The sequence below is a fragment of the Salmo salar genome, chromosome 20, assembly GCF_965601325.2.
Source record: "Salmo salar chromosome 20, fSalSal1, whole genome shotgun sequence".
NCBI lineage: Eukaryota > Metazoa > Chordata > Actinopteri > Salmoniformes > Salmonidae > Salmo > Salmo salar.
Window position 1 is genome coordinate 4834955 of NC_138310.1, and position 27491 is coordinate 4862445.

Here is a 27491-nt window from a genome sequence, read left to right on the forward strand (position 1 = left end):
CAAACTGAGAATCTGAGATCAATAAAAACGTCCTTGTCTTGAATCCATCAATAGCCTAGGCCTAGGTGTGTGGAGACATACTGTATTGTAGGCTACAATATGAGGAGGAACTTATAGTAAAAAAATAGCTTTCCAGTTTCAATTACTCACCCAACGAAGCTCAGCTCATTTGCTGTTGATGGCCAATGCGCTACTGCCAAGTCTATCTCTCCCTCTGTTTTTCGTAAATGAATATTTGGAAGTTGACCAAATATTTTGGTGATCTGTTTTCAGCAGGAGCCATTTGCTTTCAAACCTGTGTTTTCCTTTGACTGGATTTGAAATATTGAGAAAGGTGTGTTTTGTCTGCTTACAGATTTTTCTAAATGAAATATTGCGAAAGGCCTGTTTTGTCTGCTTACAGTTTTTTTCAATGACAGATTTGCCGCACATTCCCGAATGTAGGCTATTCCTTGTTATTGGGCTATAATCCACAGCTAAACTATTTTTAAAAATAAACGATTGATCCTCTGTTACTAAATTATAGGCATTCTCATGGTGTAGTAGGCTATTCTGAATGATTTCATTTATTTCTGAACAGACAGTGGTTATTCTATAACTTTGACACATTTATTTAAATTGATCAGGGGTGCTGCAGTTCCTTCAGAACCCCTTTCGAGGCTTTGATTCTATAAGGAAATAAATGATGAAGTGCAACGCTGGAGAGATGAGAGTTGCAGGCTCATGTCTATCAGAGCAGAGGAGAGAGATCATAGAAAGTGAATCTCATTCTAGTTATGTAAGAGATACTGTCACGCTTCTCACACGGCAACGGCTATGCGTTGGTCTCAAATATAGGCTACAATGTTCCGCGAACCATAAACCGGGCCACCCCAACCCGAATCAACTCTTAGAATATTCACCCCACACAAAACCAATTAGTCGATATAAACGAAAACACGCGATATGAATCAGACCCACTAGTTGGTCAGAAGGTTCAAATCAACGTTTCATAGCGCAATTTTCGAGTAGGCAGTAATGCTCATTTTTATTGTGCTTTAACTGAAACTAGAAGAAGATCTTCTGATGTCCTTTCCCTTCATCAAAGGTACATAATATTATTTATTTTTTTTAGGTGTTTTTACCCCGGGATAGCCCGCTAATATGACCCATAGTAGGGAATAACATTTATTGAGTGTAATTCGATCTACAGTGCATCTACACCACGATATGAAACGTTGATTTGAACCTTCTGATCAACTAGTAGGTCAGGCGGCGCCCCAGTGTCTGATTCATATTGTTTGATTTCTGATGATAGTTGTCGATTATATCGACGGATTGCAATTGTATCGGGTGAAATATTAGCCCCGGGCAGAAAATCTATTTTTTCACATTGTTTTTTTGGGGGGCAGGAGAAATAACGAAGAGGCAACTCTAATTAACTTTAATAGTTTCATTCAAATGTTTACATTGCAAAAAGTTACTATTATTGTTCATGTCAGGAGAGGTACCGGATACGGCTAAATAGGTTGCAGAACAAAACAGTTCAAAATGGAGAGGTGCCGGTTCAAATTAAGCCCTGTTATTGACACTTGTCTATTACGTGGGGGACTTTTATTTTTTAAATTCGCAATTTCATGTCCCGGATGTACTTTTTTGTGTTGCTGACGAGTCGCTGATCGAGGTGTCTCGTTGGACATCGAGACCGTGTGGTTTTAGGGATAATATTCCAGGAATAATAGGAGCAAGTAGTTTGAATCAAATAATAGACAGAAATAAGGAGCAAAGCCTATCGGTTTTACTGTTGTTTGATGAAATGGTTCTCCAAACTTATGTAAAACCTGGATAAGGGATATACGCTATGAGACCGCATTCACAGAAGCCGCTGCAGTGTTACAATTGTAAAAAGTTTGGATACTTGGCAAGTGTTTGTCGAATGAATAAATATGTAGTAGTTGAAGAGTCGGATGAAACATGCTGTAATTGTGATGGGAATCATGTTCCAGAGTTCTTGGAGTGCCCTGTAAGGATGAAGGAGGTCGCAGTAACTAGGATCAGGGCCGTCCAGCAGATATTATATGTAGAGGCAGTGAAACTAGCTGGAGTGAGTAGATGGTAGTGGATGTCCCACAGTCTGCAGTGAATGCCATGCAGAATGATCCCCACACACTAATAGTGAAGAAGATGAAATGTGTTGCGTGTATAGCGCAAGTGATACATTTCAGAAGTCAAACTAAAAAAATCTAAGAAGCTAGACATCATTGTGAAGGGGGCCAATAGATTTATGGATCTCCAGGACTTTACAGCCAAAATGTTACAGGGAGTACTGAATGAAGAGGTTCCCCCTCCCATGTTCCTGAGCCTGTGTGGGGATCTGAATATTTAAATCCGACTGGAGTAGTTTTTTGTTTGAAATTCAGGGTAGTAGCGTGAATTTGGTTAGTGTTTTTTGATAATAAGTATGAATTTGTTCATCCAAAACATAATTTTCTTTGGGGGGTATTTTTTTTACTACCCCGTACAGTAGGTGGCGCAATACACATTATGAGTGTAGTCGGCCAATAAACTTCGAAGAAGACGCTGATCGAGACGCTAGTATGAATAAGCAAGACCTAGCAAGAATAATGCCGCCACTGTCTGTTTACATTTTAGTGATGCTACACTAAATGCACGGGCTTCTATACTTATACATACATTTTTTTCTTCTACAGTTCGTCCATTAACTTATTCTGAGGGAATTTCTGTTCCCGAAAATGGCAAATTCCGTTGCCCTTCACACTCAACTAGCGTCCATCATGGAGGTTTTGGCCAACGCGGCCGTGGCTGAAATCTGCGAGCTTGTTGACAATGGCTATGCGGTCCTGCATTCCGAGATATCTCGAGGGCAGAAGGAGAATGAAGCTTTGAGGAGAAAACTACGGCTGATGGACCTGAAAGTGTCTCGTGCAAGTACTCTGAGAGCGGGAATGGGGAGCTCCATCCTCGCGCACAGTTGCTCTCGAGCTCACCTTGGCATGGAATCGAAAATAACATCAAGCTGTAAGATTTGGTCGTGCCATTAGAACACGTACTAGCAACATTTATTAGTTACATCATTTTATAAACGAAACCACTTTATCAAGACAGCGTTAATACTGTGTGTGTGTGTGTGTGTGTGTGTGTGTGTGTGTGTGTGTGTGTGTGTGTGTGTGTGTGTAATCAATTTCTCATGTCTACTCATTTTAGGCGATATACAATGTCTGAGAGCAGTTGATTCCCAGTTGGTCACCAGCCTGTTTAGGGAGGGAAAGTCTTCAGGTGACACTGGACAGACTACCACACAGAGAAAGGTAAGCTTTACTTGTGCACGTGTTCCCCATTTCCCACACTATTTCAGTGCTTATCAACACAACCAGGTCTGGAAGCAAAAATAACATAGTAAGCAGGGCAAAACCGTTTTGGTGATTTCTGGTATATCATCAAAATAAATAAATCACAGCATGTTGTTTTTGACTCATTCAGCAATTATTACCTGGTTAAGAACAATACTATTGGAAATACATTTTGAAAGTTACATTTATATGCCTAAATTATGCTTGCTGTTGACAAGACATTTTGATAAATAGCCCAATGTCAAAACACAATTTGTGTCCAAGTCAATAACCAATATGCAGGAACAGTTCGATATACACATTTACTATTTTTAAGAAAGCACCTTATAAACTGCATAAATACCAAAACCCCTGTTGTTTTGACAAGTGGCAATACATTTATTTACCAAAACTAAAAACCACATGGAAACTGGATGAAGTTTTAAATCACTGGTTAAATGATAACCTACAGAACACAGTAAGCTACATTTTGGAATGTTACATTTGGATACGGGGGTCACGAAAACAGAAAGAGAAATGCAACACTGCTTTGTCAATTCCTTTGAAATCAACTGTGCGAGAGGGGGGGATGAGGCTGCGCTTCTTGTTAAAACTAACACAGCTCAAAAACCATCTGGGAATAATGTGTACATCACTTTTTAGAGGATAGACACATTTTTATGTGTTTCATTTTGATTCAAGTGGGTCGCCAATGCGGTAAGTGTATCACAACACTTTTTTTGTTAATCATTTCCATTGATTTCATGCTGAAATCAATAGAACAGACATTTGGGGTGTAGCGCTCTTTAAACTATGTGTTCAAAGGCCACACAGAAACTTGGAATAACCTATACGTCAGGGATATATTTAACTAGGTAGGCCAGTTGACAACAAGTTCTCGTTTACAACTGCGACCTGGCCAAGATAAAGCAAAGCAGTGCAACAAAAACAACACAGAGTTACACATGGAATAAACAAACGTACAGTCAATAACACAATAGAAAAATATGTATACAGTGTGTGCAAGTTAAGTAAGGAGGTGGTGAAGTAATTACAATTTAGCAATAAACAATGCTGAACTAAAATATAGACACAACATGCAACATTTCAAATATTTTACTGAGTTACAGTTCATATGAGAATCAGTCAATTTAAATAAATTCTATAGGCCCTAATTTGTGGATTTCACATGACTGAGAATACAGATATGCATCTGTTGGTCACAGATACCTTTAAAAAATGTACCTCAGGATCTTGTTACGATATTTCTGTGCATTCAAATTGCCATTGATAAAATGCAATTGTGTTCGTTGTCCGTAGCTTATGCCTTCCCATACCATAACCCCACCGCCACCATCCCGTTATCACTCTGTTCACAACGTTGACATCAGCAAACCCTTCGTACGCACAACGTCACACACGTGGTCTGTGGTTTTGAGGCTGGTTGGACGTACTGCCAAATTCTCTAAAACTACGTTGGAGGCTGCTTATGGCAGAGAAATTAACGTTAAATTATCTGGCAACAGCTCTGGTGGACATTCCTGCAGTCAACATGCCAAGTGCATGCTCCCTCAACTTCAGACATCTGTGGCATTGTTGTGTGACAACTGTACATTTTAGAGTGGCTGTTTATTGTCCCCAGAACAAGGTGCACCTGTGTAATGATCATGCTGTTGAAATCAGCTTCTTGATATGCCACACCTGTCAGGTGGATGGATTTTCTTGGCAAAGGAGAAATGCTCACTAGCAGGGATGTAAACTAATTTGTGTACAATATTTGAGAGAAATAAGCTTTTTGTGCGTATGGAACATTTCTGGAATCTTATTTCAGCTCATGAAACATGGGACCAACACTTTACATGTTGCGTTTATTTTTTTGTTCAGTGTAGATACAACCACAGGCCGATTCTTTTATTGAGCCGATGATCAGGGGCCCGGAACATAATTACAAATAATTTGTAGAATGCAAATTGACCGCAAGAAGCCCGAACGGATATCACATTTGACTAAAGCATAATCATTTCAAACCTTGCTTACATCCTAAGTATACGATCACATACACTGAGTGGACAAACCATTAGGAACACCTTCCTAACACCTTCCAAAAGTGAACAAACCACTTCTTTAAGTTAACTTCAACGAATCACGACGCGCCATAAGATATCAAGTGATAACGGTTGGCTGCTATTTAAGTGATAGTTGGACTGTAAAATCTGTATATTGGTGTGGCTAGTGACTTTTATAGCGAGACCTCCCAAAATGTTCCATGCCATTTGAGTCCTAAAATTAACTCTGAATACTAAAGGCCTCAGTCTGCATGCTTACCATCTGAAACAGTTTGGAACAGTTCAGACATTTTGATGTTTATTTTTTTGGCAAGAGTTATTTCGGCTGTTCGTGCACACAACCTTTTTTCTCGAGGCAAGCCAAATTTCAGTAGCCGACGTCTACGCCCCTTCCTCGGTCATTGGTCAACAGTAGGGAGTCTTCAATGAAGTGTCAAGATGGACAGACAGTACTATTGCTGCTTTTTTTTCTCATTTTTCAAGTGAAGGTCTTTTTAAGGGAGTATGCGAACACACTCGCTTGTCGGTGCCAGCCGAACAGAAGGATGCAGAAGCCTTAACTCCTGCACTCCCCAGTATGTGTGACAAAATCAACGGTACAAAACCAACTATATATTGATCTGTTGTAGCCCAGATTTGGGCATTGATGAACGCCTAAATTGGAACGCAGTGGTTGTACAGTAACATGCCATACATGACATCAGAGCTCTGGGTCTGCACTTCAGTGCTGCATGGGTTTTGACTGACAGCTGCACCTCACGCGACAAGAAGTTGCCCCTGTCCCGCCCGCTAATTGGGCAACATTTTCACATGTTTTGTTGCCTGAGTGAGGGAAATGCTGTAAATTAAGAGGACTAAGTATTTTGAAAGATGAGATGTTGAGGATTATAATAAATACCGCTTAGATGACAAACAAGCCAAACACCCATAATTTAAAATGTGCATTTCGTATTTCCATATCATGAAACGTATCATGTACATTGTCAATGTTTATGATCACTATGTTTGATGTACAAGATGAAATGGCATCATACCCTTAGGCTCATTCTGTTCAGAACAACTATGTTTGTCTGTTAAGAGAATTTGCTGCTGCACAGGCACCTGAATGCACTCATGACTCCTTTCTATGCTCACAAATTATGATAGGCTTTCACAATGCAATTCAGGGAAAACTAAAACTGTGATCCATATTTTATAACTTAGCTAGTCATGTTTGCAATAGAACAGGCTTTCAAATGCTGCCCACTTGACCCAGATTGTGATTCATAATGGACTATTTTTGGATTGCGTAAACAACAGTTATTGTGTTGGCAAGGATGCAGGGTTATGTTCCAAACAAAACAACTACAAGTGTGCTTGCTCTAGTTCCTCAACGGCACAGCTAGGAGTACTCCAAAAAGCTTATAGTTGAAGACTCTGAGTCATAAAAGTGCATTGAAATTACTTTGGAGCTGTGCACACTTTGGAGAGGTGTGTGGCCACTTGGAGACACCAGTTAGTCCTCACTCAAACCCTTGTCATTTTTTTTGTCTTATGTTGCACCTACCCCACATTTTCCAGGAATATTCTTAGCATGTTACTGAATGTATCCAGAGTATTTTCAGAATTTATCCACAAATGCACTGAAAAGTACAGTAAATGTAAAATTCACAAAATGTAATGTTTGGATTCAGTCTTGTCAGGTGAACTGTTGTCCTCACCTTTGTGATCAAAACTGTGCCCTGTCAGTTGTTACCATGGTTATGCATATGCTGTTCATATTTATTCTGTAAGAAACATTTTAATTTATCCCTATCCATATAGGCCAATTTCCACAAGTATAAAGGGTTAAGCAACCGATCTTATGTCATCGTGTCGATTTTTATTCTAACATCACCAATCTGAGGTAAAAGGATGTGTAATTTCACTAAGTTGTATTGGGTGAAAATGCAAGCTTGTGTAAGGTAGTAACATGAACTGACCACATTAGGGAAATTAGCACAATGTAAAAAAATATCATATGGCAAAATAATTCAACATGCCAATTTAAGATGATAGTGTGCACTGTGTTGCGCACTCACAAACTATTGCAACAATGACATACATTTCTTAATTATTTAATTATTTAGAGAGAAAAAATGCTCCGGGCGCTCCCAAGATTAGAGCATTCATTGTGTCTGTGCAGCAACCTGAACGTTTCAAGTCCCTACCTATAGCCCACCCATGCTAGTGGTCATCTTGCAGTCAAGTGATGCTGTTTTACCTGTTTACTGTGCTGTTAGTGTTCTTAAGTTATCTTTTTCAGTTTTCTTTGACTGACATGTGAACAGAGTACATTTTCTCAGTTAGTGGATTATTCCCAGTTACAGTGCATTCAGAAAGTATTCATACCCCTTGACTTATTCCACAATAAATTAGCAAACATTTCTAAAAACATGTTTTCACTTTGTCATTATTGTGTATTGGTGTGTAGATGGGTGAGAGAAATCTTTTTAATACATTTTTGAATTCAGGCTGTAACAAAACTAAATGTGGAATAAGTCGAGGGTTATGAATACTTTCTGAAGGCACTGGATATCTGGTATCCCAACTGATTTTACACTACATTGTGTCCAACAGCCTGCAGCATTCGATGATATAAAGCCCAAATCACCTACCATCAAAGAGGAGAGGCAGGAAGAAGCCTGGGAGAATCATGACCAACAAGAGAGACAGAGCACCGGTAAGTAAATGGGAGACCAACTAAATCAAGTCTTTTCCTTATGCCTTTTGGGAAAAAGTGTTGTATTACGCACATCTCTACACTCAGGTTCTGGGCTGTACCATTTTGCCTTTTTTCCATGAATATAACAAGCTTTTATATATGTAAAAAAAAAAAATGCTGTCATGTAAAATTATTGTAATAATGTTAGACTGCGTACTGCATACAATGCTTACATTTGATTTAATTATAAATGTTTCAGATTTCATGCCAATATTTTGGCTTTCATATAGACTAGATTTACAGTGCATTCGGAAAGTTTTTTTGTCCCCCTTATCAATCTACACAATACCACATAATGACAAAGCAAAAACATGTTTTTATAAATTTTAGCAAGTGTATTAAAAATAAAAACGGAAATATCACATTTACATAAGTATTCAGACTAGAGGTCCACCGATTAATCGGAATGACCGATTAATTAGGGCCAATTTCAAGTTTTCATAACAATCAGTAATTGGCATTTTTGGACACCGATCATGGCCGATTACATTGCACTCCACGAGGAGACTGCGTGGCAGGCTGACTACCTGTTATGCGAGTGCAGCAAGGAGCCAAGGTAAGGTGCTAGCTAGCATTAAACGTATCTTATAAAAAACAATCAATCTTAACATAAACTAGTGTAGTTAACTAGTGATTATCTAGCTTGTCCCGCGTTGCATATAATCGATGCGGTGCCTGTTAATTTATCATTGAATCATAGCCTACTTCGAAACGGGTGATTTAACATCCACATTTGTGAAAAAAGCACTGCCGTTGCACCAATGTGTACCTAACCATAAACATCAATGCCTTTCTTAAAATCAATACACAAGTATATCTTTTTAAACCTGCATATTTAGTTAACATTGCCTGCTAACATGATTTTTTTTTAACTAGGGAAATTGTGTCACTTCTCTTGCGTTCTGTGCGACAGAGTCGGGGTATATACAGCAGTTTGGGCCGCCTGGCTCGTTGCGAACTGGGTGAAGACTATTTCTTCCTAACAAAGACAGCCAACTTCTCCAAACGGGGGATGATTTAACAAAAGCGCAATCGTTGCACGAATGTACCTAACCATAAACATCAATGCCTTTCTTAAAATCAATACACAGAAGTATATTTTTTTAACCCTGCATATTTAGTTAAAAGAAATCCAGGTTAGCAGGCAATATTAAACTAGGGAAATTGTGTCACTTCTCTTGCGTTCATTGCACGCAGAGTCGGGGTATATGCAACAGTTTGGGCCACCTGGCTCGTTGCGAACTAATTTGGCAGAATTTTACGTAATTATTACATAACATTGAAGGTTGTGCAATGTAACAGGAATATTTCGACTTATGGATGCCACCCGTTAGATAAAATACGGAACGGTTCCATATTTCACTGAAAGAATAAACGTTTTGTTTTCGAATTTATAGTTTCTGGATTTGACCATATTAATGACCTAAGGCTCGTATTTCTGTGTTATTATGTTATAATTAAGTCTATGATTTTAAGTCTGACTGAGCGGTGGTAGGCAGCAGCAGGCTCGTAAGCATTCATTCATTCAGCACTTTCGTGTGTTTGCCAGCAGCTCTTCGCTGTGCTTCAAGCATTAAGCTGTTTATGACTTCAAGCCTATCAACTCCCAAGATTAGGCTGGTGTTACCGATGTGAAATTGCTAGCTAGTTAGCGGGGTGCGCGCTAATAGCGTTTCGGTGACGTCACTTGCGCTGAGACCTTGAAGTAGTTGTTCCTCTTGCTCTGCAAGGGCTTTTGTGGAGCGATGGGTAACGATGCTTCGAGGGTGGCTGTTGTCGATGTGTTCATGGTTCGCGCCCAGTTAGGTGCGAGGAGAGGGATGGAAGCTATACTGTTACACTGGCAATACTAAAGTGCCTATAAGAACATCCAATAGTCAAAGGTATATGAAATACAATTGGTATAGCGAGAAATAGTCCTATAATTCCTATAATAACTACAACCTATAACTTCTTACCTGGGAATATGGAAGACTCATGTTAAAAGGAACCACCAGCTTTTATATGTTCTCATGTTCTGAGCAAGGAACTTAAACGGTAGCTTTTTTACAATACACATTACATTGCACTTTTACTTTCTTCAACACTTTGTTTTTGCATTATTTAAACCAATATTGAACATGTTTCATTATTTATTTGAGGCTAAATTGATTTTGTTGATGTATAATATTAAGTTAAAATAAAAGTGTTCATTCAGTATTGTTGTAATTGTCATTATTACAAAAAAACTATAATAATCGTCCAATTTAATCGGCATCGGGGTTTTGTGGTCATCCAATAATCGGATCGATTTCGGCGTTGAAAAATCATAATCGGTCGACCTCTAATTCAGACCCTTTACTCAGTACTTTGTTGAAGCACCTTTGGCAGCGATTACAGCCTTGAGTGTTCTTGAGTATGACGTTTGGGGAGTTTCTCCCATGCTTCTCTTCAGATCCTCTCAAGCTCTTTCAGGTTGGATGGGGAGCATTGCTGGCACAGCTATTTTCCGGTCTCTCCAGATATGTTAGATCGGGATCAAGTCCGGGCTCTGGCTGGGCCACTCAAGTACAATCAGAGACTTGTCTCGAAACCACTCCTATGTTGTCTTGGCTGTGTGCTTAGGGTCGTTGTCCTGTTGGAAGGTGAACCTTCGCCCCAGTCTGAGATCCTGAGCGCTCTGTACTTTGTTCCGTTCATCTTTCCCTCGATCCTGACTAGTCTTTCGGTCCCTGCCTCCAAAAAACATCCCCACAGCATAATGATGCCACCACCATGCTTCTGCGTAGGGATGGTGCCAGGTTTCCTCCAGATGTGACGCTTGGCATTCAGGCCAAAGAGTTCAGTCTTGGTTTAATCAGACCAGAGAATCTTGTTTCCTTTAGGTGCCTTTTGGCGGCCAGCTCTAGGAGGAGTCTTGGTGGTTCCAAACTTCTCCCCTTGAAGAATGATGGAGGCCATTCTAAGGAACCCTCAATGCTGCAGACATTTTTTGGTACCCTTTCCCAGATCTGTGTCTCGACACAATCCTGTCTTGGTGCTCTACAGACAACCCTTTCCCATATTTGTGTCTCGACACAATCCTGTCTAGGAGCTCTATAGACAATTCCTTCGACCTCATGTCTTGGTTTTTGCTTTGACATGCACTGTCAACTGTGGGACATTATATAGACAGGTGTGTGCCTTTCCAAATCATGTCTAATCAATTGAATTTACCACAGGTCGACTCCAATCAAGTTGTAGAAACATCTCAAGAATGGTCAATGGCGACAGAATGTACCTGAGCTCAATTTCGAGTCTCAGAGCAAAGGGTCTGAATACCTATGTAAATAATCTACAGTTGAAGTCGGAAGTTTACATACACCTTAGCCAAATACATTTAACCTCTATGGGCTAAATGTTGGTGCACTCCATCAACAGCAGGTGCATTTCAAGAGCGGCAAATTTGAATCCAAATAAATGTCAAAATTCAAATTTTTCAAACATACAACTATTTTACACCCTTTGAAAGATAAACATCTCCTTAATCTAACCACGTTTTACGATTTCAAAAAGGTTTTACGGCGAAAGCATAAATTTAGAGTATGTTAGGACAGTACATTTACAAGAGTTGTGTGTAATGTTTTGTCAATTCAAAGACAGGGTCACCAAAACCATAAAACCAGCTAAAATGATGCACTAACCTTTTACAATCTCCATCAGATGACACTCCTAGGACATTATGTTAGACAATGCATGCATTTTTAGTTCTATCAAGTTCATATTTATATCCAAAAACAGCGTTTTACTATGGCATTGATGTTGAGGAAATCGTTTCCCTCCAATAACCGGCAGTCAAGTCAGTACCACAAATTAAATAATTAAAATTAGAAAACATTGGTAAAATATTATATTGTCATTTAAAGAATTATAGATTTACATCTCTTGAACGCAATCAACTTGCCAGATTTAAAAATAACCTTACTGGGAAATCACACTTTGCAATAATCTGAGCACTGCGCCCAGAAAAATACGCGTTGCGATACAGACTAGACGTCATGTTGGGGAGATCTAAAATCGAAAATACTATGTAAATAATCCATTACCTTTGATTCTCTTCATCAGATGTCACTTCCAGGTATCACAGGTCCATAACGAATGTAGTTTTGTTCAAAAAAGCTCATCATTTATGTCCAAAAATCTCCGTCTTGTTAGCACATGATCTAAGCCAGCCGGACTTCTCGTCATGAACGAGGGGAAAAAATATATTTACGTTCGTTCAAACATGTCAAACGTTGTATAGCATAAATCATTAGGGCCTTTTTTAACCAGAACATGAATAATATTCAAGGTGGACGAATGCATTCTCTTTTATAACGTATTGGAACGAGGGTACCCAACATGAACTCGCGCGCCAGGTGTCTAATGGGCCATCATCGTTCCATGGCTCTTGTTCGGTCAGATCTCCCTCCAGAAGACTCAAAACACTTTGTAAAGGCTGGTGACATCTAGTGGAAGCAATAGGAAGTGCCAAAATATTCCTCAGCCCCTGTGTTTTTCAATGGCATAGGTTTAAAGGTAATACAACACATCAGGTATCCACTTCCTGTCAGAAAATGTCTCAGGGTTTTGCCTGCCAAATGAGTTCTGTTATACTCAGACACCATTCAAACAGTTTTAGAAACTTTAGAGTGTTTTCTATCCATATATAATAAGTATATGCATATTCTAGTTACTGGGTAGGATTAGTAACCAGATTAAATCGGGTACATTTTTTTATCCAGCCGTGCAAATACTGCCCCCTAGCCCTAACAGGTTAAACTCCGTTTTTCACAATTCCTGACCTTTAATCAGAGTAAAAATTCCCTTTCTTGGGTCAGTTAGGATCACAACTTTATTTTAAGAATGTGAAATGTCAGAATGATAGTAGAATGATTTATTTCAGCTTTTATTTCTTTCATCACATTCCCAGTGGGTCAGAAGTTTACATACACTCAATTAGTATTTGGTAGCATTGCCTTTAAACGGTTTAACTTGTGTCAAACGTTTCGGGTTGCCTTCCACAAGCTTCCCATAATAAGTTGGGTGAATTTTGGCTCATTCCTCCTGACAGAGCTGGTGTAACTGAGTCAGGTTTGTATGCCTCCTTGCTCGCACACGCTTTTTCAGTTCTGCCCACAAATTGTCTATAGGATTGAGGTCAGAGCTTTGTGATGGTCCCTCCAATACCTTGACTTTGTTGTCCTTAAGCCATTTTTCCACAACTTTTGAAGTTTGCTTGGCCACATGGTCGCAAATGGTTCTTCCAAATGGACAAAGCTTTAACTTCCTGACTGATGTCTTGAGATGTTGCTTCAATATATCCACATAATTTCCCTTCTTCATGGTGCCATCTATTTTGTGAAGTGCACCAGACCCTCCTGCAGCAAAGCACCCCCACAACATGATGCTGCCACCCCGTGCTTCACGGTTGGGATGGTGTTCTTCGGCTTCAGGGCTCTACAGTGCGAGTATTTCACTCGCATTTCCCCCTAAAAATAGATATGTGCGAACCGGAAAAAATATTTACGAGCACTGTGCGCGATTTAAAGATTACAACCTACCGTAATCTATTTTCCCCCCGCTGCTAATTGTTTAAAAACTACAAGTCCCACATTCCACAAGCGGCATGCGCCAACCACAGTAGCTTTCTGTGATGACGCAGTCCAGTCAGAGAGAGAAAGGTGAACACTGGAAAATAGTATCGGTATAGGCTATAAGTTAACGTGCAGACATCGCAAAAATGAAGCCCATTCAATTTTATTTTAATCGACAAGGAGAAAGAGGAATCCAGCGAGGGGGATTCGCAAGTTTCAACTAATGAAGCCTCTTCACAAGGTTTACCTGAGGCGGCTAATGTTGACATGGCGGCTAACGTTAGGGATGCTGAGAACAACGTTAGCGAAGCTACCGTGACGCCCGCTGTCACTTCAACGTCCACTGTGGCGGGAGAACATATAGATTCAATGCGAATTGGCTCAAATTGTTCCCATGGCTAGAGTTAGAAAACAACGTCATGTTCTGCAAATATTGTAGAATGCAGAAGGAAACCCGCATCTGAAAAGAGAGCGTAACGAAACATAACATCTCGCGGCGGTATATCCAGTTCAAAGATCTGTACCAGTTGAGACAGGAGAAACCATCAGGCATGGTGTCAGCAGCCTTGAGGTGGCAAGTGCTGCTGTCTGAGGAGGAGAAGAGGAGGCAGCTGAAAATAAAGATAAACATCGCATACTTCATTGCGAAAGAACAAGAACCTTTCGTCAAATTTGTGCCGCTTATCAGACTCCACCACAAAAACGGAGTTGACATTAATCCCACAGAAGACAATGATGTAAGATGTGCAGAGATGATCGGTCAAATTGCTGACATAATGAGAGAGCCTGTCAGCGAAGCCGAAAGCCGCGAAGTATCTTGCGGTTCTAATAGACGGAGACACTGATATATCCAACACCGAATGCGAGATTGTCTACGTACGCTTGTTGGAGGATGGGAAGCCAGTCAATCTCTTGGTCGGACAACAGACCCTTGAGCACTCTCATGCCATTGGTGAGTTGTTCCTCTTCATAGGCTTTATTCTTGTGTAAAGTCTAATCATTATTCATAATGGAGATAATTTAGTTTGTCAGAAATACTTTTGTATAATTGTTTTTTTTGTGTTGTCATTCAAGGTGTTTTGGATGCCACCAAGGCCACATTTTGTGCTGTTTGCCCAGAGGAGGATGGAGGGTCAATGATGACGAAGTGCATCTCCTTCGGGGCAGATGGTGCCTCCGTGAACATGGTCCACTGTGGGGGAGTGATTGCCCACCTGCAGAGAGAGGCGGGGGGGGCATATAATCCCAATCCACTGTATGTCACATAGATTTGTAACTAATATCTAATAATCTCTGATTTAGTTTTATCTGCTGGCAGAGAATGTTAAACAATACAGTGTGTGTGTCTGTGTGCGTGCGCTAAGTGCTGGAATGGTAAATACCACAGAATTATTATTTTCTGTTGGCACAAGAGACGGGGGGAAGGAGACGGTGAATTGTTTGGATGATTCTGTTCTGACTTTTACAGACTACAGCTGGCAATACTGACCATTCAGAAGAAAGCCAAAGCTGTCTGTCGTGTACGATCTTCTGAATCTGATATGGAAGACGTATCACTTCAGCGGAAAATGCAAACGAGAGTTCTATGTTCTCGGGCAAGAGCTCGGTGTGGATATTTGCACACTGTCTAGCGTCAAGGGTACTTGCTGGATCCCCCATGTCCACAGAGCCCTCAAAATGTTCCTACGGCATGGACAAGACAAGGACCTTGCCACTGACGAAGACCAGTGCACCGTTGTTCTGCAGCACATGGAGCACCTGGCCGTAGCATCAACAACAGCGGAAGTTCAAGGGCGGGCAAAGAAGGTCAGTTTTACACAGGAAATATAGTACCACACTAGTTGTAAAAAAAAAAATTCAAGACTCAAATGAACTTTCAGAATCAAGTAAATGAGAGGTGACAGTTTATTTACTCACAGATAAAGCGGGAAATGGAGGATGCACTCTTTTGTGTATTCTGCCATTTTCTTTCAGACATGTTTGAGGAGCTATCCTCATTTAGCCTCACCCTGCAAAGGAATGACCTGATCCTCCCCCAAGACACATCAGAGTTGAGGAAGACAATGACCAGACTGGAAGCACTAAAGCTTAGGGCAAAGGCAGGAGGCATGCTGGAGAAGATCCAGACCATGCTTGCTCAGCAGCAGGGTGATGAGAGGAGATTCCAGGTGTGTTAGGATGAGAGCTTGCTAGGATGTAAGAGAAATCAATGATTAAGACTGATTCTCACACTGAGAATCTATGTATTCGTTGCCCAATAGAACAATTTGTGGATAAGGAGGGAAATGCAGTGGAGAAGTCTTTACATTTTTTTAATGGGAGACAGACAAATGGCCAGACATTTCATTGTGTGTTGGTGTGTGTGTTATTTCTGTTAAAGGCAATAACACTGAAGGGGAATCTGAAAGGCTTCACGGACCTCACCAATCCCCAGCTGAAGCAGCACATGGAGGTGGCCGTCAACATCGGCGTGGATGATCTCAAAGCCAGGTTTGGTGGTTTGCTGAAGGATGAGGGTGTCCAGACCCCAGTGGAGTCTTTCAGACTGCTAAACCCTGACACATGACCAGAAGACCAGGCCAGCCTCCTCACCTTTGGCGATGATGGTGTGGCATACCTGATGAGGCATTTCAAGGAGCCTCTAGAGAGGTAAGAATTTATTTGACACTGCATTGCCATATGTGACAATGTTATGTTTGCATATTTGCAAACTCACTTGCTCTGTTCAGTCCTGCAGATCGGGGTGCAACATGGCTGCAATCCAGGATGAGTGGCAGGGGCTGAAAATCCTGGTCAGCCACAATTTCAAGGACAAGTGCTACAGTGGCCTGTGGGAGACCATGTTGACAAAGGACCCCTACAGGCACTAACTATTACAAGGTAGAGTAACAGTCCTGAGTGGTTATGTATGGTATCCTCTGGTTGGTTTTGATAAGTTAATGGTAAGAGTTTAAATGAAATTGAAAGATATAATTTTTCCCTAGAACATACTGGAGTTGGTGCAGCTTATGCTGGTGGGGCCCATTTCAGCTGCCCAGTGTGAGCGAGGCTTCTCTGCGCAGAACCGGATTAAGAATTCGACAAGAAGCTGCCTTGGGGTCTCCACCACCGAAGACCTGATGAGGATCAGGCTGGAGGGGTCTTCTGTCAAGGAGTTTGATCCCACTCCTGCCGTGGACCGCTGGCTGACCTCTAAGCGTGCCAGACAGCCAACATACAAAAGCAGCCGGACAACTGATATCCTTTGCGTCAAGTAGGCATGGGTCAATGTGTGATTTTGGTGATATGTGCTGTTCCACAGATGTGTGTCCCTTAGTACACGCTCACACACACAGTATAAATATGTATGTAATAAATTGTTTGTTAATAAACTCTGTGTTACATTTTTCACTGTGCTCCTAAATTTCTTTGTGTGCTCCTACATTTTCTTTCGTTTAGGAGCGCATGTACTCCTTGGGAAAAAGGTTAGTGTAGAGCCCTGGGCTTGCAAGCCTCCCCCTTTTTACTCCAAACATAACAAGGGTCATTATGGCCAAAGAGTTTATTTTGGTTTCGTCAGACCAGAGGACATTTCTCCAGTTGCAAACCGTAGTCTGACTTTTTTATGGCGGTTTTGGAGCAGAGGCTTCTTCCTTGCTTTCAGGTTATGTCAATATAGGACTTGTTTTACTGTGGATATAGATACTGTTGTATCTGTTTCCTCCAGCATCTTCACGAGGTCCTTTGCTGTTGTTCTGGGATTGATTTGCACTTTTTGCACCAAAGTACGTTCATCGCTAGGAGACAACGCGTCTCCTTCCTGAGCAGTATTACGGCTGCGTGGTCCCATGGTGTTTTACTTGCAAACTATTGTTCGTACAGATGAACAGATTTTGGCTGATTTCTTTTGATTTTCCCGTGATGTCAAGTAAAGAGGCACTGAGTTTGAAGGTAGTCCTTGAAATACATCCACAGGTACACCTCAATTGACTCAAATGATGTCAATTAGCTTATCAGAAGCTTCTAAAGCCATGAAATCATTTTCTGGAATTTTCCAAGCTGTTTAAAGGCACAGTCAACTTAGGGTATGTAAACTTCTGACCCACTGGAATTGTGAATTATCAGTGAAGTAATCTGTCTGTGAACAATTGTTGGAAAAATGACTTGTGTCATGCACAAAGTAGATGTCCTAACCGACTTGCCAAAACTATAGTTTGTTAACAAGAAATCGTTGAAGTGGTTGAAAAACGAGTTTTAATGACTAAGTTTATGTAAACTTCCGACTTCAACTGTATTTCTGTTAGAAATTTTCACTATTTTATATTTAAAAAATATATATAATAATTGTTTTCGCTTTGTCGTTGTGGGTTATTTGATGTAGACTGATGAGGAAAACATTTATTTAATAAATGTTAGAATAAGGCTGTAACTTTTTCCACAATTTGTTAAGGGGTCTGAATACTTTCTGAATGCACTGTAAAGCAATACATTTATCTGAAATTGCTCATACCCTAAGACTGATTTGTGATATTTGATGATTACTTTCATGATGATCATCCATTTTATATTCACACGCTTATTTATTTTGCAGAAGCTTTAAATCATGTTGATGGAGGAGAAATGCATTCCAGCATCGATACAGAGGCTGCTCAACCAATCAGTAAACAGGAGAACACCAGCTCTTGTATGTGGGTGAGTGGTGAAACCGACAACTGCAGCCTCTTGCCAGAATCAATTAAAAACCTGAGTGTGAACAAAATATCTCAAAACCCACGATTGGGAAATGGTGATGGAATACCTGACCATGTTGGCTTTGATTGTATGCTGTTTGACCTCCCCAGACAACTTGGGACCTTTAGCACACAGGGTCATGGGACTGATCTTCCTGACTGCTCTTACTCTCGTGTGGATGTCGTACCTATTCACTCTGATTCAGAGAATGGTCTTCCCTATGTGATGAACAAGCTGAGTTGCCCCATAACTGAGCACAAACAACCTGTAGGTTACAGAGACAATAGACAGATGGCATCATTGCCCTCAGATGAGCCTCACATGACTGTACGAAAAGGCATGGATACTGGATCCAATGCTTTGTTGATGAAGGATGGTTTGGTCACCCATGACCGTCATAATAACGGCGCTGCAAGTTACACCACTGACTGCACAGCAGGTAAGCTGTTAATTTGTAGTTTCTGTGGTAAGACTTTGGCTTGTCTGCAGACCCTCAAGACACACCTGAGGGTTCACACCGGGGAGAAGCCGTTCAGCTGCATGAAGTGCGGGAAGTGCTTCTCCGATTCCAGCAACTTCAAGCGACACCAGAGCGTTCACACGGGGGAGAGACGCTACGGCTGCAGCCACTGCGGCAAACGCTTTGCCCAGTCAGGCTCACTCAAAGACCACCTGAAGGTACACACAGGATGCAAGCAGTTCAGATGCCCACAGTGTGGAAAGACTTTCATATCGGCCAATCACCTCAAGAGACACGTTATTGTCCACAATGGAGAAAGACTTTTACCAACAACTTTTCAATGAATGAAAGCATGCCGAAACATGCTTCAACCAGCTTGAACAAAAAAGGAATCTGGTGCTCGACTGAGGGACTAGATAATCCAAAAAGTATTCCATACACTTTTTAATTAGTATTTTTGTAACTACAGTACCAGTCCAAATTTTGGACACACCTACTCATTCAAGGGTTTTTCTTTTATTTTTACTTTTTTCTACATTTATAGAATAATAGTGTAGACATCAAAACTGACATAACATATGGAATCATGTAGTAACCAAAAATGTTTTAAACAAATCAAAATGTATTTGAGATTGTTCAAAGTAGCCACCCTTTGCCTTGATGACAGCTTTGCACACTCTTGGGATTCTCTCAACCAGCTTCAACTGGAATGCTTTTCCAACAGTCTTGAAGGAGTTCACACATATGCTGAGCACTTGTTAGTTGCTTTTCACTCTGCGGTCCAACTCATCCCAAACCATCTCAATTGGTTTGAGGTCGGTTGATTGTGGAGGCCAGGTCATCTGATGCAGCACACCATCACTCTCCTTCTTGGTCAAATAGCCCTTACTCAGCCTGGACGTGTGTTGGGTCATTGTCCTGTTGAAAAACAAACGATAATCCCACTAAGTGCAAACCAGATGTGATGGCGTAACGCTTCAGAATGCTGTGGTAGCCATGCTGATTAAGTGTGCTTTGAATTCTAAATAAATCACTGACAGTGTCACCAGCAAAGCACCATCACACCTCCTCCATGCTTCACGGTGGGAATCACACATGCGGAGATCGTCTGTCCACCTACTCTGTCTCAGACACGGCGGTTAGAACCAAAAATCTCAAAGGACAGATTTCCACCGGTCTAAACTCCATTGCTTGTGTTTCTTGGCCCAAGCAAGTCTCTTCTTCTTGTTGGTTTCCTTTAGTAGTGGTTTCTTTGCAGCAGTTGGGTCTTCCTTTCCTATGGCGGTCCTCATGAGAGCCAGTTTCATCATAGTGCTTGGTAGTTTTTGCGTCTGCACTTGAAGAAACTTTCAAAGTTCTTAATTTTACAGATTGACTGACCTTCATGTATTAAAGTAACGATGGACTGCCGTTTCTCTTTGCTTATTTGAGTTGTTCTTGCCATAATATGGACTTAGTCCTATTTGGTAAAAGACCATCTTCTGTATACCACCCCTACCTTGTCGCAACACAATTGTTTGGCTCAAACGCATTAAGAAGGAAAGAAATTCCACAAATTAACTTTTAAGAAGGCACACTTGTTAATTACAGGTGACTACCTCATGATGCTGGTTGAGAGAATGCCAAGAGTGTGCAAATCTGTCAAGGCAAAGAGTGGCTACTTTGTAGAATCTCAAATTTAACATTCATTTAACACTTTTTTTTGGTTACTACATGATTCAATATGTGTTATTTCATAGTTTTGATGTCTTCACTATTATTCTACAATGTAAAAAAAATTATAAAGCAAAACCCTTGAATGAGTTGGTATCCAAACTTTTGACTGGTACTGTATATCATTGAAGTTGTTAGTCACTCATCCTCTGTACATGAAGTGCCTCAGTTTTAGAGGAAAACCCTCTAACGTTAGAGCTCTGAGTGTAAGTATTTCACTTCCCCAAACTTCCCCACTTCCTTGTTTTTGAAAGAAAAGCAAACATTTTTTTGTCCATTTTAAAATAACTTCAAATTGATCAGAAATACAGTGTAGACATTGTTATTGTAGCTGGAAACGGCTGATTTTGAATGGAATATCTACAGAGGCCCATTTTCAGCAACCATCACTCCTGTGTTCCAATGACACGTTGTATTAACTAATCCAAGTTTATCATTTTAAAGGGCTAATTGATCATTAGAAAACAATTTTGTAATTATTTTAGCACAGCTGAAAACTGTGGTGCTGATTAAAGAAGAAATAAAACTGTCCTTTAGACTGGCAGCTTCATTAAATAGTACCTGCAAAACACCAGTCTCAATGTCAACAGTGAAGAGCCGACTCCGGGATGCTGGCCTTCTAGGCAGTGTTGCAAAGAAAAAGCCATATCTCAGACTGGCCAATAAAAAGAAAGATGGGCAAAAGAACACACACTGGACAGAGGAATTCTCACTGTTGAGAGACGTCAACAGTCTCACTGTTGACGTTGAGACTGGTGTTTTGCAGGTACTACATAATGAAGTTGCCAGTTGAGGACTTGTGAGGCGTCTGTTTCTCAAACTACACACTCTAATGTACTTGTCCCTTGCTCAGTTGTGCACCGGGCCTCCCACTCCTCTTTCTATTCTGGTTAGAGCCAATTTGCGCTGTTCCGTGTAGGGAGTAGTTCAGAGCATGTACGAGATCTTCAGTTTGTTGGCAATTTCTCCTATGGAATAGCCTTAATTTCTCAGAATAAGAATAGACTGACTTTCAGAAGAAAGTACTTTGTTTCTGGCAATTTTGAGCCCGTAATCAAACCCACAAATGCTGATGCTCCAGGTACTCAACTAGTCTAAAGAAGACCAGTTTTATTGCTTCTTTAATCAACACAACAGTTTTCAGCTGTGCTAACATAATTGCAAAAGGGTTTTCTAATGATCAATTAGCCTTTTAAAATGATAAACTTGGATTAGCTAACACAATGTGCCATTGGAACACAGGAGTGATGGTTGCTGATAATGGGCATCTGTACGCCATGTAGATATTCCATTACAAATCTGACGTTTCCAGCTACAATAGTCATTTACAACATTAACAATGTTTACACTGTATTTCTGATCAATTTGTGTCATTTTAATGGACAAAAAAGTTGCCTTTCTTTGAAAAACAAGGACATTTATAAGTGACCCCAAACTTTTGAACTTTGTAAGTGGTTTTTGGATGTGTAAGTGGTGTTGTCAAAAAAATAAGTATTTCATGGTGGGAATTTTGCAAAAATACTGTGTTTGTTGTTGATTTGACAGTAATATGAGTGGTGTGTAGTCATGATTTAACAGGGTTCCTAAAGAGCCAGTCATGTTGAGTGAATGGATGATACACATGCTCACTGCTACATCAGTGATTCTCTACTCCTAGTACAGAAATACTGTTCAGTGGTTTGAAAACTGAATACAGATGACATGGGTCATTCATGTTGCTACAAATTTTTTATTTAAAAGAAGATATCTTTCATGGTCACATACGCTCACATTATAAATGACCGTCCATAGATCCTAAAAATGCACTGCAAATATTGAATCTTGAAAAGGTCACATACTTGGACCACTATAAAAATCCATTACATTTCCTATTCAAAGGATGATATAGTTGTACAAGCCAATTTGGTTTAATTAACTATTTTAAAATCTGTTAGGAAATATTTAAGATTTTATTTGACAATGCTTGTGATATAGCTCATTAAATGTTAAAGAATATAAAAACATACAGTACAACAGACATTGATTATTTTCAATTACATTTATTTTTTATAACGCATTAAAATCAAACCCTAAGGAGTGAGTGCAAAAGACAAACATGCATACAACAAGCACTGTACCACACATTTTCCACATTTAGAAACTGGTTGAGTGTTTTTAAAGCAATTTTAATATTATGATTGAAAAAAAGTTACATGTCAAACTGGTTTATGTAAAGATACTGGAAGAGTGACCAAAAATTTGGTTTAATACACATAATAGGAAATTACTTAAGTCTCATGGTCTCGTAAAGTACATTCAGTATATGGGTTGTTCTACGAAAATGGTGGCTTTCCTGTCCCGGCCTTATTCACCAGGAAAAAGTTTCAGATAATGACACAAAAATGTTTTGTTTTAATTGAGTGTTTTATTATTAATAAAACGTGTAAGACAGTTATATTGCAAACAATTGTTTTTATGTATTGTGGAGCATGATCAGTACAATGAAATTGGCTTGTCCCTCGGGTCAGGAGTCATGGTTTAGTGAAATATTTTGAGTTAAAAAAGATATTTTCCTCCCTCTTTAAATGTCATAATACAAAGGAAAGTATTATAGTTATTTAGTGGACTACTTAAACTAAAATATCAAATAAATATGACAAAAAATTTACCAGTAATAGCTGTTCCTCAATTTCATGTCACTGGTGTTAAAATGTATAAAAACTACCACTTTGAAAAAAATGCAACATCCTTGCCAAATTCTTCCTGGGTCAAAGATTCATTGGAGACGGGACTGTTTTGAGAAGCACATGGTGAGTGTGCACTCTCTTCATATGTTAACAATTTGATTAACTTGGTAATTTCATGCGAGGACTTAAGATGTGTCACTGGTGTTACACGGACCCAAACCGGCTGCGTGCGTGCGCCGTCGTGCATCAATTTATTTTGTCCCCCCCACACCAAACGCGATCACGACATGCAGGTTAAAATATCAAAACAAACTCTGAACCAATTAAATTAATTTGGGGACAGGTCGAAAAGCATTAAACATGTATTGCAATTTAGCTAGCTAGCTTGCACTTGCTAGCTAATTTGTCCTATTTAGCTAGCTTGCTGTTGCTAGCTAGTTTGTCCTGAAATGCACAAGGTCCTCTACTCCGACAATTAATCCACACATAAAACGGTCAACCAAATTGTTTCTAGTCATCTCTCCTCCTTCCAGGCTTTTTCTTCTTCAATATGGTGATTGGCATCTAAACTTTCATAGTATTACCACGACGACCGACAACACAGTTCATCTTTCAATCACCCACGTGGGTATAACCAATGAGGAGATGGCACGTGGGTATCTGCTTCTATAAACCATTGAGGAGATGGGAGAGGCAGGACTTGCACCGCGATCTGCATCACAAATAGAACTGACTTCTATTTTAGCCCTTGGCAACACAGATGCTCGTGAGCAGTGAATAATATAGATCACAACATTTATTTTACAACGCTCGCGCACGTGACGCGAGCGGGGTAGTCAGGGTATTATACAGTTTATAGTAAGGGGAAAGGAAATTGGATTAAAATTATTGATAAAATTGCATAAGTGATTTATTTACAATTTAAGAAGTGTGGTTTGAGTTACAGTGGCTGCTAAGTTAGATATGCCATCTTGTCTGCAGATTTGTCACTGATGTTACTGTTCTTGCTGGTAACACCAGTGACATGACGATAACGCCAGTGACAATAACGCCACAAACTTTTTTCTCAATGTAATGTTTTATAAAACCCTCAACAATCCATCTAGACTTCAGTTAGAACTTCACTTACAAGTATGCTTCTGAGATGCAGTCCGTTCACTTCAGGGGGTCACACAAGCAAGTGATGCTCCACACTGGTGTCCTCTATGTGACAGAGGAGCCCCCCCCCCCCCATCTCCTTCTGCACCATCTCACCAAGCAGAAGGCATGATCCAGCAGCCATATGGGCTCACCTGGACCCCATCCGTGATAATGATAATGACATGATTAAAACACCAGTACCCTGCCGTGCAACATCTTCATTTCTTCAGTGATGGCCCTGCCACACAATAAGGGCAACTTTTACATGGTTTGCACAGAATCTTACAAGAAGGGCTTCCAGGGGACTACGTGAAACTTTTTTGATGCCAGTCACGGAAAAGGTACTCCGGATGGAGTGGGAGTGAGGGTGGGGGTTCATTAGAGGTCAGCTGACCTCTTGGTCCGCAACAGGTGAGACATAACGGATGCAATGTCTTTCTACCTGGAGTTGAGGGACTCTGGCAGTCAAATACAGTTGCATTATGTCAGCGAGGAAGAGGTGGAAACAAAGGCACAGAAGATGTCTGAGGTATCTCTGGTTACCTTAAAGGGTACCATGTGAATGCACCAGGTTGTAAGTATCACACCTGGCATCCTGAAATGTAGAGACATAAGTTGTCTCTGCCAAGCAGCGGCAGGCGTGTGGGATTGCCCATGTTATGGACTCCAAGAAGTCACCCTCCCGACAATGTCTTAGTTCATGATACACTAATGACCGTGATCTCTCACCTCCACATCAACCAGATGTCATTGACCTGGATACCTCAGCTCCATTTCATCCAGATGTCGAGTCTCACCACAGTGGACAGTGGCGTATCGTGAACTAAGACAAACAACCATACCCTGGCATTATACTGGAGGTTGAAGAACATAATGTCGAAGTAAAGTGCATGCACAGGAATGGTGTCAACAAGTTCTACTGGCCAAGCCCAAGAGATAATATCAACTGGTATGGGGATGACCAGATTGTTTGTTTGTCTGATGCCAGAGCCGCTGCAAGTGAACAAAAGATCAGTTCAAATTTGCCCCTTATCTGGAAGTCCTTGGAGGAGCACCTGACTGTGTGAAAGTGGCAGATGTGATCTGGCTACAGGTAAAGAAGCCGTTAGTAGCTAGAAAGCAATGGAGATTGGCTCAGAGATGATAAGAGATGGACGTAACACAGTAACATGGCAAAGACAAACATATCTGAAGTAAAAGTGAAGAACAATACAGGAAAAATTCCATGAACATGTTTTACTGCATACACAATGTTCGTATCAGTGTGGTTAGTAAAACAGTTTTAGTTTATGTTTAATGTTCTAGTGGACATGTTTTATATGTTGTATGACAATGTTGTTATGAAAGACATTTTAGTCAATAGGCTTCATCTTTTGGTCTTAATCTTTGAGCAATAACCCTAATTTTATTGTTGATATTAACCCATCTTATGAAATCTGAAATTGTTTGTAATTAAAAAATATTACTAATAAATGTATACAATTTGTTTGAAATAATTTTATGATGTCATTGGTTTCACATTGTGCCACTGGTGTTACATTGCTTCACTGGTATTACTGTATGGCATATTGGTGTTCTGGCATCAGAGCTGCCCAATTTAATAGAATATGGTTTTGGTATCTGCCTAACTGTTGCTACATTCATTAGTATGGGAAAAAAAATGTATGAAATGTATGCATTCACTACTGTAAGTCGCTCTGGATAAGAGCGTCTGCTAAATGACTAAAATGTAAATGTAATTAGTTAACATTGTAAGGATATTATCATTGAATTTTGATGACTCGACCTCAATTATTTCTAATGTTACAACAAAACAAAAAAATAGTATAAATGGAAATATGTCAGACAACTTTACACATGCATGTTTAAAGTAAATTATTACTAATCCAAACAATTTCTTAGTATTATCATTAACCTTTTCTGTCTTTGATTATATATGCAAATTAAGGACTGAAATTACATTCTAGGAAGCCTGAAATGTCATCTAAAATATAGGTAACACCAGTGACAAAAAGGCATCACAAGCATTTTTTTATGTAATATAGTAAAAATATAAAACTATGTTAAGCTGTCATTTGTTGTTTTATAATGTTAAGGGGTTAACTATTATCTGACTAAGTTTTGATTAAAAAAAAGCAATAGAATTTGTAAAAGTTGGCTGTTCAAAAAGCAACTAAACTAGCAATAAATGGTCTCTTCCGGTAACACTACCAATTTTTCATATTCATTAAGGCTCATTGATTGCGGATTTAACACATCTTATTTTATTCTGGTCAGAGAATTGTCTCATTTTAAGATAAACATTCAGATTTGGCATTTGCTGTGAATAAATACAGCAAAACTTCTCAAATCACTTTCTTCTGGACAAACAGTACATATAAGGAGACAATCAAATACAACTTTTCTACAGCACCAATAATATCAATTTATAGAAAATGACAGAGTTGAGTTGTACAGTATTTAACAACTAAAGCACAATTAACCTCTATTTTCTTTAGATTCTAAAATGCTTGGTGTAGTTTGAGGCCCAAACATGACACTAATATTTCAACTTTATAAAATAAGAACTTTATAAATCTATACAGTACATATTCTATTTATTCAGCTACCCGCTGTGCCTTGTTCCTTTTCTTAATGGAAAACACATTTTCCTTCTGGGTTGATAAACAACCATAAATATTCATAACCTTCAATGTCATTACATATTGTGCTGTTTTTTTTTTTGTCAAATAGGAGGGGGTGATTCACGTTTTATTCTTTTCCTCTGTTATTTTGAGTATAATCTCAATTCACATATTGCATCATTTCTATCCACTTAAGTGTTTATCCACAAGAGACAGCTAATAGTTATGAAAATGTGTGCATTCGGAAAGTATTCAGACCGCTTTCATTTCTCCACATTTTGTTACGTTCCAACCTTATTCAAAAATAGATTAAATCAATACAAATCCTCATCAAGCTATATACAATACCCCATAATGACAAAGCGAAAAACAGATTTTTAGACATTTTTGCAAATGTATTATAAATAAAGATACCTTATTTATTGTAAATAGCCCACCCAACTATC

General features: G+C 39.7%; 2 protein-coding genes across 6 annotated transcripts; both read left to right on the plus strand.

Annotated features, from left to right (window-relative positions):
* The first annotated feature begins 1651 nt into the window (after positions 1-1651).
* LOC106580209 (uncharacterized) lies at positions 1652-21056 on the plus strand. 3 transcript variants are annotated; one of them, XM_014161032.3, is made up of 5 exons: positions 1652-3018; positions 3205-3308; positions 7994-8096; positions 18303-18403; positions 18553-21056. In XM_014161032.3, exons 1-5 carry the CDS (start codon positions 2733-2735, stop codon positions 18568-18570), a joined length of 612 nt encoding a protein of 203 aa, XP_014016507.1. In that variant the 5' UTR covers positions 1652-2732; the 3' UTR covers positions 18571-21056. The 3 variants fall into 3 exon arrangements, with proteins under 3 accessions (XP_014016507.1, XP_014016505.1, XP_082822277.1); XM_014161030.3 differs by having other exon boundaries at positions 18303-21056; XM_082966151.1 differs by lacking the exons at positions 18303-18403; positions 18553-21056 and having other exon boundaries at positions 7994-10335.
* On the plus strand, positions 12483-17120 carry LOC123729341 (uncharacterized). 3 transcript variants are annotated; one of them, XM_082966153.1, is made up of 6 exons: positions 12483-14684; positions 14807-15538; positions 15707-15900; positions 16113-16381; positions 16462-16612; positions 16717-17120. In XM_082966153.1, the coding sequence occupies exons 3-4, from the start codon at positions 15709-15711 to the stop codon at positions 16296-16298; spliced, it is 378 nt and encodes a 125-aa protein (XP_082822279.1). In that variant the 5' UTR covers positions 12483-14684; positions 14807-15538; positions 15707-15708; the 3' UTR covers positions 16299-16381; positions 16462-16612; positions 16717-17120. The 3 variants fall into 3 exon arrangements, with proteins under 3 accessions (XP_082822279.1, XP_082822278.1, XP_082822280.1); XM_082966152.1 differs by having other exon boundaries at positions 12483-15538; XM_082966154.1 differs by lacking the exon at positions 15707-15900 and having other exon boundaries at positions 12521-15538.
* Positions 21057-27491: the final 6435 nt, after the last annotated feature.